We start from the raw sequence: 16,790 nt of genomic DNA on the forward strand, positions 1-16,790 counted from the left end.
TTAAACAGTAGTGTTTGTTTTAGAAATATAAACAAATGCAGTGTGCAGGAATTTGTTGATTCGAGCAGCGTGTAGTACTGAACTCTGTCGACAGGTGTCGCCAATGGACGCAGCTCTGCGCTGTTGTAATGTGATATGTGATGCTCGTACGCAACAACGCGCGCGTCACAGGCGCACTTAATGCCAAGAGAAACTATTGAGTTGCAACAGAGTCACCAGCAGACGAGAGGAGCAGTGCAATAAGATCGCAATCCTAAGGCAAACCTTTCATTTAACCATTACATCTCACGTGCATGGATTTCATTCGCAATTAAAACGAAGGACCTGGTTTCTGCATTCATTTTGAGACTTTTAAAGACAGATTTCATTGCTTTTAACAAGTTTTCATTTCATTGACTCGAGCACTGAAGATGCGCAACAGAATGACGGAGCTTTCCCTACGGAAAATACACACTTTGGATGTTTTCGTATGTGTGGCTTTTGTTTCTTTGGCTTATTCTTTCAACATTGACTTAGAACATCCAGTGGTGTTCCGCGGGCCAGAAGGGACGTTTTTTGGATATTCAGTCCTGGAGCACGTCCACGATAACTCACGCTGGTGAGGAGCTCAATCATTCTTTGTTTTACTTTTATTTTAGATTTAAAATTCCCTAAATGTATTATGACCCGATATCGTAATGACAAAAAGAAGCGTGCCATGTAAACGACAACCCTTGAGGGAGTTAACTTTTTGATACGAGCTACTGTAACTTAGGTATTTTGAGTCTGCTAAGATTTGCGTTGTACATTTTTCTTTTGTCACACTAAAAAAAAGACGTAAGCAATATACTTAGTTTAGTTTTATGAGTCTATAAAACAGGGATAAAGAATTAAAATACTTTCATTTTGTCGGCTCAGTAAGCACTCTAGCGCTCCTCTGTTGCTATGGTTACCGCCTCAGGCGCACGCGACTGCTTGTCGCATCTGTTTTGCTCCAAGTAAAAACAACAGCGCTGTGGTTAATGAATTTTTTTAAACGATTATGAAAGTTTAATTCTCTGTTACCATGATAATCTTGTTTATTTTGCTTTATTTTACTTTTGAGTTATTGCTGGTATTATTATGACGAGCTGATGAAAAAGCTTTAGGAGGACAAACTTGTGATACACCTGGTATGCTGGTATGGTTATTGAAAGATTATTCATGTAATACGATAAACATGTTTAATATGTCTATTAAGTAACATGAGTACAGTATTTTGAATTTTTGTCCTGGCTGTTATAACTCAACTCTTGCGATTAGCACTGCCCTAAAATTTAAAGAGACATTAGGTCAGTACTAAGTCACTGCCTTTAGTTCAGCCAATGAAAATAATGATGTGATGTAGCACTTCCATCCCAGCTGGTCCACTACAACATGACAGAAATCACCTGCATACTGTGTTCAGTTATATACTGTAGATTTGGTACATTTAAGTATTTATTATAGTGGTATAGTCCTAAGTAAAGTACGTGGTTTACTATTTCCCACTCACATGAAGGCATCCAACCCACACAAAAATGGTATAACTCGTATGTGTTTTCGTTTGTGTTTTTTGTTTTTATTAGTAACATGAGAAAATAACTATTTTAAGTCAGTAAAGAGATATTGCAAACTGTAATTTATACAAAAACCTTTCATTGTCAAACATGCTGAATTGAAAGTGACAAGCAAGTATGCAACGCATACTCGAAATGTGACCTCTGCATTTAACCCATCCCAGTGAGTAGTGAACTCACACATTGCAAATCATGAACACACACATACACCCGAAGCAGTGGGCAACTACTATTCCAGCGCCCGGGAATCAGTTAGGATAAGGTGCCTTGCACAAGAGCACCACAGTTGCAACCTGTCGGCAACCCAACTCTCTAACCGCTTTGAAACTTTTAAACATAAAACCTAAGAGATGCTTGGTCACATTCAGACGCACTTACCCCTGGAGGCGTCCCCAAAGTGTCACCGCAGTGACACAGCGCAAATTCCCATGAAAGGGAACTGTAACAATGTATCTTAAAAGGTAACACGATGTATCCTTGCTCTCACTTGAAATGTGTCCCCACATTTAGTCCTTGAATTTGAGGGTATTGGATCTGGAATGTCCTTGAAAGGTCCTTGAATTTAAACTTAACTAAGGTGTGGGAACCCTGTTAATAGCATAACACAAAACAATGTTTAAAAAATTCACACATCCTTTTGTTAATGTGTAGTTTAAATCATTTGCCATTATTGTGTTTTGTGGTGTTAAAAGTCACACAGTGACTGACATATGGTGACTATCACTTGGTTTTGTGGTATAATTGTTACTCTTTCAAGTCAACCTAAGTTTATTTTCATAATGAACAATGAGGTGCAGTGTGAATCCTCTGAAAAAACCGTAAACGATTTTCGTCTTGCCTAAACATCACAGCAGTCCATTAATACAAACAGTGTATCATGTGAGATCAGTGTGTGTTGGTTTGTGTTGTCATGTATGATGATGATGTGTCTTCTAATGTGTGTAGGATTGTGGTTGGGGCTCCCAAAGCGAACTCATCTTTCAGCAGTTCGGTTCGGTCACCCGGTGCCGTGTACAAATGCAGGATCCGGAATAATCCGGAGCAGCGCTGTACTGAGATGGACATGGGCAGAGGTGTGTATCCTAACACAATCAGCTTTATAGATAACAATGTCTCACATTTTCTTCGCGTCTGTTCATGAGTACTTTTTAAGTTTAAGTCTGTAATGTATTTGAAAAGAACTGAGTACTTTATCCCCTCACCTCCTTTGAGATTAATCATGAAATTAAACATGGAATTTGGACTTGTCAATATTTGGATGAATGTTTTACCAGCTGTGTTTGCCTTGCTTTGATCACGGCAATGTTCTTCACTTTAGTTATTATAATCCTAAAATAATGACTGCTATCTTATCCTGTTTTTTATAAATGTGTTATTCTAATGCTTCTTTCCGTGTGCTGATAGCTGTTAGCTTCACCCACTTCCTATTCCAAACATGAGATGTTAAATGATAGATGTCAACTCAGACATTTATTCTGTTTGTTGTAATGGACAGCAGTATCTAAACATAAACTTTCCATTAAAGGTGCAGTGTGTAATTTTTAGAAGGATCTCTTGACAGAAATGCAGAATAATAAACAAAACTATATTATCAGTGGTGTATAAAGACCTTTTATAATGAACCCTTATGTTTTTATTACCTTAGAATGAGACGTTTTTATCTACATACCGAGGGTCCCCTAACATGGAAGTCGCCATTTTGTGCCGCCATGTTTCTACAGAAGCCCTTAATGGACAAACTTTTTTTACGAAGCTGCCTCCGAGGATGACATGTTTGTCTGGTGGTGGCTACCGTAGCTTCTCTATGCATTTTAAATGCGATGGGTGAGCAGTTGCCTGAGCCATTGGTTGCAATTCGCAACCTCACCACTAGATGCCACTAAAATTTACACACTGCACCTTTAAAAGGACCTTACATAATGCAGCAGCAGAGCTGGACGGTATATTGAGTTGTTGTAATATATAGGTAATTTTCCCAATGGTAAACATGATAAAACAATACACATCTATATCGGTGTGATCTTATATGACCCTTCTTTTTGGAAAAAAAAGCTCTGCCATAAACATACACTGGGGTCAGACGTAAGCTTTCCAACAAGTGCGCATTTTGTCCAGCTGTATATTTTTAAACAGGGAGGAAAATTTAAATTAAATTTCATTATACACTGTTTTGGTGAAGGTGATTGTGATATCTAACATTAGGCTTTGACTTGAATGTAAACATATATTTATAATTAGCAAGATGATTTTCCGTCAATATTGCCCGGCCCTACTCAGCACTGTGTTGGCAGGTTTTGCATGGGCAAGTGCCACTCAGATTTTATTAAGAAAATGTATAAATCTCACCAATTAGGCTCACAAATCACTTTTTTGTTTGTATTGTATGTGTAGAAATCTGTCCCAAAGTATTTAGATTAAAATGATGAATGGTTTGGATAATATTTTCCGAGCAGCTGGGCCAAAGATCCAATGTGTAGAAATCTCTGTATGAGTTTTTTTCATGTGGTGAGAAGAAGAGAGTGGTTTCTCCTGTATACTGGCAAAATAAACATACACATGTCAGTAAACCTGCGGACACAGCTCGTAGTTCACATGACATGAATCATGGAAGGTATGAGAGCCGTAAGGGGTCGGCTTGAGTAATATTCCTACCGATAATAGGGAACTTGTGTCCGTTTCTCTTCAGTTGTATTGAAGGAATAGTTCACCAAAAAATCTTCTATTGACTCTCATGTCGGCCCAAACATTTTGAAGTCGGCTGTATGATTTTGATGAAAAATGTGATCTGCAATTACTTATAATATGATATTCAATACAATAATGCTTTAAGTTTGTAAAATCTAATTCAATTATATATAATTTTATTTGTAAAAATTATTTTACATTCGCTCTGATCGTTGATTATCTTCCACGTGTTTACACATTCACTTATCCACATACATGCATTAACATTCACATGTCAGTCTCTCTGCTATCTGCATTGATGAAAAACCTTTACTATACATAACTTTTCAAACATTTTTAGTCATTGTGCTTTTTTAAAACAACTGCACTTCCGATCATTTCGATATATTATGTGACCCAAATTTGGGCATCATTTTGTCCACCTATGGACATCAGCAGCAGCTTACAGCAGGGGTTTTCACATATTTTCATGTATAATGGATATATAAGTGGCTGGCTACACTTAAGAGTAAATTTTTTTTTATTCAAATGTATTTGTACTGCAGCAACTATGACAATAAATTGTGTTTCATAGTACCTCTATTCTGCCTTAAGGGCTAATTATACTTCTGCGTAGGGCCTACGCCATAGGCAACGCGTTGATTTTCATTCATACTTCTGCGTCATATTGTTTGCGTCGACATGCAATACTGCGTCAGTATTGTTTGCGTCGACATGCAATTCACATGCAGACCAATAGTAGGCAGTATCCATGCGTTTAACCCACAATAGCAGAGCAACAGCCGAAGAAGAATCAACTAGCCCAGTAAACCCACAAATAAGGAAGAAGCTTGTTACTTCAGATGACCAGCAGTGATGGAGGTCAATAGACAGCTAATATTGTTGCAGTTTGAGTTAAATATCACATCTCAACTATCACATTTTTGTTTTTACTGTCATACACGGAAATTATACACGCGGAAATCTGTATGAGGAAATGTGACGCAGATCTTTTTGAACTGACGGGAGGGGTTCTAGCAGACCAATCACAACACTTGCGGCCCGCGTAGCATTGACGCGCTGTTACGTTTTTGGACAGGTGAATGTCAGGCTACGCCGTAGCCTAGGGGTGGGCGATATCTTGATATTCAAATTATATCGATATATTTTCACAACTCGAAATTGATTTTGACATATCGTATATATCGATATAATGTTTATATTAAATTCTGATTTGGTCACTTTGCCTTCTCTGTGTGCTGTGCTCGCCCCCACCTCCTTGCTTTTGTTCCCCCTCCCCTCGCGTGTTGTCTCATTTAACATGGCGGCGCCCGTCGCGGAATCACCACGAATAGATCTTCCATGATTCCCGTTTACATGTATATTTTACTGTTTAAAACGGCTTAAATTAATTGTTGCGAGCGCTCAGCGCGCCCCTGTCTCTCTCTCTCTCTCTTTCTCTCTCGTTGCGTGAAGCGCTTCAACCACGCGCGTCTCTCTCTGGTGACAGTGAAAAGGTGGCAGTGCTTTAATGTCCGTTTCTCTGTATACTTTCTTTTTCGCGTAAATGTCATCAGTCACGGATGTTACTGACAAAGAAGACGACTGATCTAGTTTATCATGACTAAACAAAGGTTAGCAGTAGTGCTTCACACACACAGACACGTTTTCTTGATGTGAGAGCTTTCTCTCTCCCTATTATGCGGTGTGCAAGCGCACGTGTTCTGTAGTTTTCTGTGTAACAAAAACAGTGTTTTCTCTCATTTAACCCATTTACTCCTAAAACGCCTAAAATGTTATTCCAGGATAAATACCCTTATCTCCTGAGGGTTTTCAGAAAAAATACTAAGAATTGTCAACGTCTACAAAAAACTTAATATCTGACGTTGAGTTGTTTTATTTTTGAATAAAAAGAAGACAATATGTATTTTCTTATTTTATAGTTAAAGCAACACTATGTAGTTTTTCAACCTTTAAATAATGTCTCTAAAATTATTTCAGTGATAGAACAACACTTAACTGGACAAATTCTACTGCTGCTGCAACCTGAGCAGCCTCCTAGCTGCTACAAGCACACTCTGAAAGTCGAGGTGGAGGGTAGAGCACACAGCCCCGACCCTCCCCCTATCTGCAGAAGAGTGTCTGATACCAGGCACTGTTGCGCTTTTCAACCACATGGGGGAGCCGTAAGTCAATTTTACATGGAAACTACATAGTGTTGCTTTAAAGTATAATTTTTGTATATATTTTTTTAAATGTTGCAGAAGCACTTTGTTCCTACGTGAACTACCTCTTTGCACTTCAATAAAAAAGCCCTTGTGGATTTTGACATATTTCTTTTGCAGTAGTTTTTTGGGGAGGGTATTTTCCACGCAAAGCAATCGAGATATATATCGGCTATTGAGATATAGCAAAATATACCGAGATATAATTTTCGCTCCATATCGCCCAGCCCTACCGTAGCCTACTGTGTAGGGTTTACGTCTCTGCGTAGGCTACGCCGTACAATCGACCAGAAGTATAAAGCCAGCTTTATAAACCTCAGTTCCTCAAAATAAAGGAAACTCTAATAAGAAAAACACAGTAGCAGAGGTGGGTAGTAACGAATTAAATATACTTCGTTACATTTACTTGAGTAAATTGTTTGGGTTACTAGTACTTTTAGAGGAAATTTAAGGATGGGTACTTTTACTCTTAGGGGCCAGTCACACCAAAAGCGTTTATGGCAGTTGCAGGCGCCTTTTTGAATGATATTCTATGGGCAGGGCGCGTTTGCGCGCTGTTTATGCGCGTCGAGCGCCTTGCGGTTTTTTGCCGCCTGCTGCGCACGCGTTTTTGAAGGAGCGCTGAGAGCGGAGAAGCGCCCGACGTCATTCGCGTCTTTCCATCGTCCAATCGAATGAGGGGAGGCGGGCCTTACGTTGTGGTGAGGGAAGTTTACAGTTGCTTTCAAGATCCGGACTCCACTCGCTCACTCTCTCCTGCGTGTTTGTGCACCTCTCACCCTCAAACAAGGTCAGAGCAAGCGTCATCTTTTTAAAGTTTCTGCTAATATGACAGTTAACAGCAAAAGGCACACGCTTCAATATTTGACTCGGTGGTTGCTTAGCAATATGAAAAGCCGCGTCGCACTGCTCTTTTTTTAAAAAAGGCAGTGCGTCGCGCCTTGCGTTTGCAAGCGTTTAAAGCGCTTTTGGTGTGACTGGCCCCTTACTCAAGTACAATTCTAGTGAAAAAACTGTACTTTTACTCTACTTTTAGCGTTACTGCGCTACTGTCAAATGGTAATAATACTTTTTTTTTTTTAAGTTTATAAAGCTTGTTTGAAAGTCTCTCGAGATGTTAGAGAGGCTGTGTGCGTTGCGAGAGGTGGCTATGCGTCACCCTTTAGCGCGTAGATGAAAAGAGAAGCAGATGAAGGCGTGTGCGAGATATCTGAGGCTATATATGTTTTTACTCCAAAAGGTCAAAAAGAATAGTTTCATAATGCGATGCATGCTGTGTGCACCAAAACAAACTGACATCTCAGTGTACAGAAATTCAAGATCCAACCCGAAACAACACGTAGCGGTAAGTGTCACAGTAATGTCTATTTGAACACTATTAATGGTCATTTCACACACTGTCTAAGTATTTTTGTCAATTGCACTCTTGTGCAAGCAATGACAAATTTTTACAAACAACCCACGTTCACATCTACACATTTCCATATCATTTCCCCACAAAATGACGTGTAACGACATCTTGCATTTATACACAAATCCGAACACCTCACTAACGTGTAGAAAATACATTCAAATAAAAATGGGAATGTATTTTATTTAAATCCTTCCTAAAAAATGTATATACTTATAAAAATAAAAGAATAAAGTATGTTTTTAAAGAAACATGTATTATATATTATAATAAATGTAGAGTTGATTTGCAAAAACAGATATGAAATTCTAAAATGATCATTTTTATTAAGCTCCTGTTTATGATCAGTAATTGCACTTTAATGGCAATGAAAATAACCTATTCATATAAACACATGACAACAAACACACATTCTTTTTTGTTTACTGTTTGCTTGTTTAAAGGCAGATGCTGACAAGTTTGTGTTGTGAACATGAAAATAAATACAGAGTTAACCATCAGAAAAACATCTGTGTGTGTTTGAGATGTTTTCTCAAATGACACGTGATGTTAATGTACCCATTGCAGGACTGAGATAGGCTGCTTTACTTGTATATAAGCAGAACAATGAGACTTTCAAGGAGTTTTGAAAAAACCCTCCAAGTAGTCTGAAATTCTGTGCTTTTACGCTTGTTCTCTATCAGATCGGAAGTGACGAGTAACTAAATACTTGAGTAGTTTTTTCATCTAATACTTTTTACTCTTACTCAAGTAAATAATTAGATTGATACTTGTATAAGTACTTGTACTTTTACTTAAATACAGATTTTGGGTACTCTACCCACCTCTGCACAGTAGGAAGATACAAAGCACATAGAAATTATGCTGGAATGTATGTACTGTAGCAAGAAATGAGACATAAATACCTAATAAATGATGGGTTCCCTGGACCCCAGTTTGAAAACCCCTGGCTTACAATACTGTATGCTCCAAAAACACCATAAAAAGTCAAATACAGTATCAGTGGGCTTTTGAGCACTGTACAATAGGTTTATGTTGAGGAAAAGTCCCACAGAGCTTAAGAAAACCTGAAATATAACACACACGAGATCTACTTTATCATTGTATTTTTTGAGGATGTTTAGTTTTTTCTGGAGCTTGACAGTCTGCGGTTGCTGTGTGCTTTTGTTGTATGAAATAAGGCTGTGTAAACATTCTTGAACATTTTTCTTTTTGTTTTAAACGAAGGAAGGGAAATCATAGAGGTTTTGAGACATGAGTAACTGATGATGGGACTTTCATTTGTGAGGAAACTTGTTAAAGGTTTGTTACAAAGGTCTGTAGTCAATTTATTAAGAATGTTTTTTTGGCTCAGATGGTATAACAGCACCATGACGAGACGTTTACTCATCCGCTTGGAGACACTAAACTTTTTATTGGTTATAAAATGGCCATGCTCTTGACAATTGCATGCATTGCCTATTGAGAGAAATTCTTAGTTGCAGACTAATTTTCTTGTAAAATCGTATCTCATTTGCAAGGCTCATTTGCATGTTCTTTACTGGTGAAGTGAAACGACACAGTACTGTATTTTCCTCCGGTTTGAGCTGTTAGTTGTCAAGGGATCATTTCCCATCATCTTCATTACTCCAATTGAGTAATTATGTTGTTTCCTTCTGAATAACACAGAGCCCATTGAAAGCCATAGTCCCAGAGAGTAATGATGATCTTTTTATAGTAAGCTATATTTTTAGTTTATTATCTATGTTGAGGTTTTATTGCACGGAATTATGAAGTGTATAATGTTCGCTTACTCTTTATAGAAGCTTTTTGGATGGGAGATATTCCTTGATACTGTATATTATAGATAACTGATGCTAAAATATGTGATGACTAAAAACAGACATCCGCTGCATGCTTCACAATCAAGAACACGACACTTAGAAACCATGCAGATGCAAAAACAAACACGTTTGTTGTGGAGATGGCCGGAGAAACGGTGTTTGGATGAGATGTTTATAATCTGAGGAACATTCTTCATCTTCTCATTTGAAGAATTCTTGGAATTCTTTGCGAGTCTTGACCCTGTGAAATATGGCTACGTACAACAAGATGTGTGTTTTGGATGACGCTTCACTGCTAATTGTTGAACATGTTTCGTCCTCGTCCCAAGAAAATATCATCTTTTTGTCAGTTTGTGTTTTCATCCTGCCTCTAGGTCTGCCGCTGCTTTGTGCACTTTGGTTGTTGCACAAATCTAGAGTTCAAAGCTTTAGCGCTAAAAGGTTACGTTTTGACCAATTGCATGGAGATCTGGTCAGTGCTGATCACAAGCACCAGTTAACCAAACGCAGTGTCTACTGAGTGTAATATTGTTTTACAATATTTAGTCAGAATTTGGCATAAACAGAATGAGAACATGGATCCATCATGCCTTGTTACCACTGTGCAGGCTGGTGGTGGTGGTGTTGTAATGGTGTGGGGGATGTTTTCTTGGCACACTTTAGGCCTCTTAGTGCCAATTGGGCATCATTTAAATGCCACGGCCTACCTGAGCATTGTTACTGACCATGTCCATCCCTTTATGACCAACATGCATGTACCAATCCTTTGATGGCTACTTTCAGCAGGATAATGCATCATGTCACAAAGCTCGAATCGTTTCAAATTGGTTTCTTGAACATGACAATGAGTTCACTGTACTAAAATGGCCCCCACAGTCACCAGATCTCAACCCAATAGAGCATCTTTGGGATGTGGTGGAACAGGAGCTTCGTGCCCTGGATGTGCATCCCACAAATCTCCATCAACTGCAAGATGCTATCCTACAGTATCAATATGAGCCAACATTTCTAAAGAATGCTTTCAGCACCTTGTTGAATCAATGCCACGTAGAATTAATGCAGTTCTGAAGGCGAAAGGGGGTCCAAAACAGTATTAGTATGGTGTTCCTAATAATCCTTTAGGTGAGTGTATATATTAAATGACATCCTAAAGCAAATTCCAAATCTAACCCCAAACCCAAGCGACAATGGTTTTGGACTGGCTATCACATTGCTTTTCACACTGCGTGCTATTTATACGCACTTCATAAGTTTGGTTATATTGGAGCACTAAAGTTTAAAAAAGACGCACTGATATCAACGGCTTCAGTGTCACGGGTAGTAGAGCAGATGGCTCGTAAAACTGGCTTTTGACGCGACGATGTCTGGTTCGAATCTGCCTTTGGCCGGCCACGCTCTTGTCCCTTTTCCTATTACATATCACATCGAAAAGGCATTTCTTTTTAATAAAAATAAAGGAAATGTTTGGAAAGTAGAACGTAAGTGCCTAACAAGTGCCTAACAAGTGTTTTTTAGGAATAAAAGTATCTATTGGGTAGGGATAGGGGTCTGTGTAGGGAGAGTTTTTGTAATGCATTGATTCATGCAGTCATCCTAAAAAGTTTTTAGTTTAATCTGGCATTTTATATTCTGAGTCTGTGAGTCTCAGCGCTGATACTGATGGAAATGGAAGAAAAAGAAATCAGCGCCAAACAAAACAGCCACTGTCTCTCTCTCTCTCTCTCTCTCTCTCTCTCTCTTCTATGTAAAATCACTGACTCTCACTTCAGAGCGAAAGACGCTGTAGCTCATAAATAAACATTTGACATGACCCTTCTGCTTTAATAAACTCCCCGCTGGGATATAGCATGCCTTGATCACGTCTTTTATGAAGATTTATGGCAAATGTCTGAACACCAAACAGATGATTATTTCAGCAATGTGTAGCCTATACGCAAAGACAATGCATTGAGCATCAGTAGCTATTGGCATCGGCATTGATAAACCTGTGCCGGTCAGTCACCACCTCTGAAGTAATGAACTATGATTATGCTCTAAAGATCACAGGCTATAAAGGAAACAACTCTACAGAGTAATTCAGTGGAAAACAGCCCAATCTCGACATAACACCAGCTGTGATGTTACAGTCTTGATGTATGCCCCAACATTAAATTAAGTACAATGTTGTTACAATGCTAAAAACAAAGTTGTGACTGGTGAGTTAGCGCGAGTTTGCAGAGCATTCTGCATTAGTATTTTTCATGCTTTTCATAGTATTTACCTCAAGTGTTACTAAAGTTCAGGTGGGGTTTTGAGATTGATTCTGATTAAGTCAATAGAGATGCTTGCTTAAATCTCTTTGAACTGTATTAGATCATTCACACAGATTGTTGATATTTTCAGCCTGTCTGTCTGATTGAATATGTAAGCCTCATGTCCTCTTACACTACCCAAAAAAAAAAAAGTCTAGACTTGATTCTCCCAATTGTGCAGTTAACCACCAGTTAACCAATTATTGTGGTCGCATAATTTTCGGTGTTATCATTAACTACTCAAGAGTTTCACATATCAAAGTGTTTTGTGTTGTACTCATCTTGTTTTTTCTGTAAATGACGCACACTATTCTCCGTATTCTGACTCATTATGTCTCAAACATTAACTTTCTGAACCTGCTGTTTGATCTCAGTCGGAGAACATTACAGTACTTTACCGTATATCAGATGTTTGTCTATCTGCTAACGTTCTGACTCTTTTCCATAGGAAATAAACAGAGAGAGTCTTGTGGGAAGACGTGTCAAGGTGACAGGAGCGATGAGTGGATGGGGGTCAGTTTAGCACGACAGGACAAACCCGACGGCAAGATTCTGGTAGGTTCAAATTAAAAACAACATACAGACCTCTTTATTCTGATTGGATGAGCCACTTTCTGATATGTTGTGCAATGCAGAGAAAACTTATACATTATGTACAGACATATTCTATGCAATGGTTCCCGCAGCACTTTGCAGTTCGGGCGGCCCCCCTAAGCTGGGAAACCCTACCGCCTTAACAAGGTCATCCAAAAAAAGGCCGTCAAGTGCATCTCAGAGAATAGTGAGATGCACTTGAGAATAGAGAATATTTTAGAATATTACAATAAATGTAACTTTATTGAACAATGGTGTCTTGTTAATGGGACACCCCACTTTTTTTGTAAATATACTCATTTTCCAGCTCCCCTAGAGTTAAACATTTGATTTTTACCGTTTTTTAATCCATTCAGCTGACCCCCGGGTCTGGCGGTACCACTTTTAGCATAGCTTAGCATAATCCATTGAATCTGATGAGACCCTTAGCATTGCGCTAAAAATACCCAGAGAGTTTCAATATTTTTCCTATTTAAATCTTGACTCTTCTGTAGTTACAATGATTTTACGCAGTGCCCGAAAATAGTCCCCTGCCATTGAAAGTTACTAAGGGGACTATTTTCGGCTTCTGCGTAATATCACTGCGCCTCCTGCAGCCATGGTAAGGCAGCAAAGTCCTTGATTATTACGCCAGAATGAGAGTATAGTTCCTAGCCATATCGGCCTAGAAAATCGCAACTTTTAATTTTCAGTCGGTCTTAGTACACGATGTAACTACAAAAGAGTCAAGTATTAAATAGGACAAATATCAAAACTCTTTGGTTATTTTTTAGCGCGATGCTAAAGGTCTAATCAGATTCAATGGATTATGCTAAGCTATGCTAAAAGTGGTACTGCCAGACCCAAAGATCGGCTGAATGGATTCCAAAACGGTAAAATTAAAATGTTTAACACTAGTTGAGCTGGGAAATGAACATATTTTTAAAAAAGTGGAGTGTCCCTTTACTTTTTACACATTGTTATGCTATTTAACACATTTTGTGTTGATTTTGTGTTCAAATAAATAAAAGGAAAAACACAAGATGTGTTAAAACAACCCATTAAACGTGTTGTCCTAAACTAGACACAAAATGTGTTGTTTTAACACAATCTTTATAAGTGTACACCTAATAATACAGACTATACTCCGGGCTTCGATGCTTGCTTATTTCTTTCTTACTAGTACGTAGGAAATGTTTATTTAGTGAATGCTGACTGCACAGGAAACATGTTCAAAAAGTTTATGTTAGCAAGTAGATGAAAGACTCAGATGTTAAGCAGGTAGTTATTGCTGACAGTGACACTATCCAGATGTTTGTGTAATGAATCACATTGTGGCAGCATTGAGTGACGTCAGGTTTTAAAACAAACATATGTAGCACTAAACAATTCTTTATTTCAACCCATAATCATCTTCGTTCCACAATTTTTGTGTCTCTACGGAAATTATAATCCAACCAGCAGCTGTTTAATACAAACCACATCTAGTTGTAAAACATAAGGAGAAACTGCACCCATCATTGTTACAAATATCTTTCACGACGCCCGCATTGTTAAGCCCCAGCTGCTTGTCACATCAGGAGAACACAAGGCCGTTCCTGTCAGAGCTCACCATGAGCGTTTGAACTAAGTTTATTCATGATGACAAACCAGATCTCAAAAGTTAAAAGGGCTTTAACTGGACAAACAAAACATTAGCGCCAATCACAGATGTAGCCTTTCTCTCCTTGGCTGAGAGGATGGTGGGGTTTGTTTTTGCTCGTGGTGGTCCGTCTCAAGGCTTGGCTTAACTGCAGCCTCCTGTTGTGTATGATAAGACCCTGAATCTCCTCCTCAGTATCCGGGGTCTTATACTGACCTTCCTCTATCAGGGATCAGGTTCAGGGTGGTCGGGTGCAGGCAAGGACACTTGCAGCGTTCTCTGATGTTTAGAGACAAAGAAGTATGATGATTAAAGAGAGATGATGGAGTGATGCCTATGATTATATACAGCAGATGATGGTATTTGTATGCATTATAATACTGTATCATTTTAGGCAGTAATAAAGGTTGAATTAGTAGCTGAAGTTATCAGTCATGATTGTGTGCTCCAGTGATTTTCCTCCTATTTAACCATGGTACAGTAAAATCACTGTAATACCTGACCTTTAGTGTGTTTTCGTTAAATTGCAGCAACATGTCTCCTTTAATTTTTTTGCCTTTAATTCTACCACAGACTTGATTTAATGTATGTTTTAGAAATGCTTAATCATACTATATGAGTTTTACAATAAAACCTCTTTTCAATTTTATGCATTTGGCAGACGCTTTTATCCAAAAGCTTTACATTTTAATCAGTATGTGTGTTCCTTGGGTTTGAACTCACAACCTTTTGCATTGCTAAAAGTTACTTTCAACCCATCAATGGGTCAAAAAGGGACAAAAGGGGAAATAGTTCACCCAAAAATGTATTTACTTACTGTCATGTTGTTACAAACCTGTATTAATTTCTTTGTTCTGCTGAACACAAAGAAAGATATTTTGAGCAATGTTTGTAATTAAACCATTGTGAGCACCACAATGCAAAAAAAATATTTTCAAGAAAAAATCTTCTTAGTATGTTTGTCTTGTTTTCAGTAAAAATGTCAAGGGATTCTTGAATTAAGATTCTTTTTCTTGATGAGCAAAACGACCAAAGAAAGTAAGTGTAGTTTTTAGACAAAAAATATCAAATTTAAGTGATTTTGTGCATAAAACAAGCAAATAAATCTGCCAATGGGGTAAGCAAAAAATCTTCAACATTTTTCTTAAACAGCAAATTCAAGAAAATATCAAGAAAAATTTGCTTACCGCATTGGCAGATTTTTTCTAAGCAAATTTTTCTTGATTTTTTCTCTTTTTTCTTGAAGAATACTTTTGGTCTAAAATCTAGACTTATTTTCTTGGGTCATTTTGCTCATAAAGAAAAAGCATAGAGACAGAGCGCAGTTATGCAAATTTGAAAATCACGCCCACCGGGGGGAAAACAATACATCCGTCTCCATTGATTTTGTATTGCGAGAGGCTGCCTCCTCATTTCTGGCTTATAACAAAAAGCGGAGTGGTGCCTGGGAGCTGCTGTGTGACAGGATGTGCAGCTGATGAGCCAAAAAAACAGAAATAAGTTTTTATAAGCTGTCGAGCCGTAAAACCCAGCCTTTAAGGAGAAAAAAGTGGACCCCGACTACGTTTCCCCCTAGTGGACGCAGTTCTACTAGTAGGAGTACTATGAAAAGTTGCCTGTTTCCACTTTTGTGTCTTTAAACGCTCGTTTTTGTCGACAGCTTATAAAAACTTATTTACAGATAAAACTTAAAAACAGAATAATACCTAAAATCTGCTGTGTGACAAGGTGTACAGCTAAGAAGCCAAAAAACCCAGAAATACGTTTTTTTTAAGCTGTCGACCTCAAAAAACGAGCGTAGTACTTTTCATAGTACTCATATTAGTAGAACTGCGTCCACTGAGGGGAAACGTAGTCGGCGATCCACTTTTTTCTCCTTAAAGGCTGGGTTTTACGGCTCGACAGTTTATAAAAACTTATTTCTGGGTTCTTTGGCTTGTTAGCTGTACATATTGTCACACAGCAGCTTTTAGGCATTATTCTGTTTTTTGTTATAAGCCAGAAATGACAAGGAGGCGGCCTCTCGCAATACAAAGTCAATGGAGACGGTTGGATTGTTTTCCCCCCCAGTGGGCGTGGCTTTCAGGTTATGACGCGCTGCGCTCTGTCTCTATCTTAATTTGAGAATTTTTAGATATTTTTACTGAAAACAAGACAAAAATACTAAGATTTTTTTTCTTGAAAATCATTTTTTGCAGTGTACTAGTGGTATTATTTCTTACTATGGAAGTAAATGGTGCTTTTGTTTTCTGCTTTATTACAAATATCTTTGTTTTCAAAACAAATAAATGTATACAGGTTTAGGATGAGTAAATGATGTCAGAATTGTCCTTTTTTGGGTAAACTGTCCCTTTAAATTAACCCAGAAAATGTTATATTTGACGCAACAGTAGGTTTAAACATCCTAGCATAGGTTAAATTATAACCCGACATGTTGGGTTTGTCCCTCTTTGACCTAGCATTTTTTAAAGTGTAGCCTCTTTATAGGTGCACTGTAAAAAATACTTTGCTGCCTTAACATTTTTTGTTGAATCAACTCGGATTTACAAGTCATTTCAACTTACTATTATTTATCTTGACTAAA

At 38.1% G+C, this 16,790-nt stretch overlaps 1 protein-coding gene across 2 annotated transcripts in view; it reads left to right on the plus strand.

Moving 5' to 3' along the window:
- The first annotated feature begins 188 nt into the window (after positions 1-188).
- The window catches only part of itga9 (integrin, alpha 9), a 109,965-nt gene continuing 93,363 nt past the window's right edge, over positions 189-16,790 (plus strand). Inside the window, exons 1-3 of one of the 2 annotated variants that reach the window (XM_055171012.2) lie at positions 189-598; positions 2,523-2,650; positions 12,440-12,546. In XM_055171012.2, the coding sequence (XP_055026987.2) occupies positions 411-598; positions 2,523-2,650; positions 12,440-12,546 (423 nt within the window). In that variant the 5' untranslated portion in view covers positions 189-410. Of the gene's footprint in view, positions 599-1,126; positions 1,152-2,522; positions 2,651-12,439; positions 12,547-16,790 lie in introns of those variants that run through there. The other variant, XM_055171014.2, reaches the window with a different exon arrangement.

The sequence above is a fragment of the Misgurnus anguillicaudatus genome, chromosome 11 (genome assembly GCF_027580225.2).
Source record: "Misgurnus anguillicaudatus chromosome 11, ASM2758022v2, whole genome shotgun sequence".
NCBI lineage: Eukaryota > Metazoa > Chordata > Actinopteri > Cypriniformes > Cobitidae > Misgurnus > Misgurnus anguillicaudatus.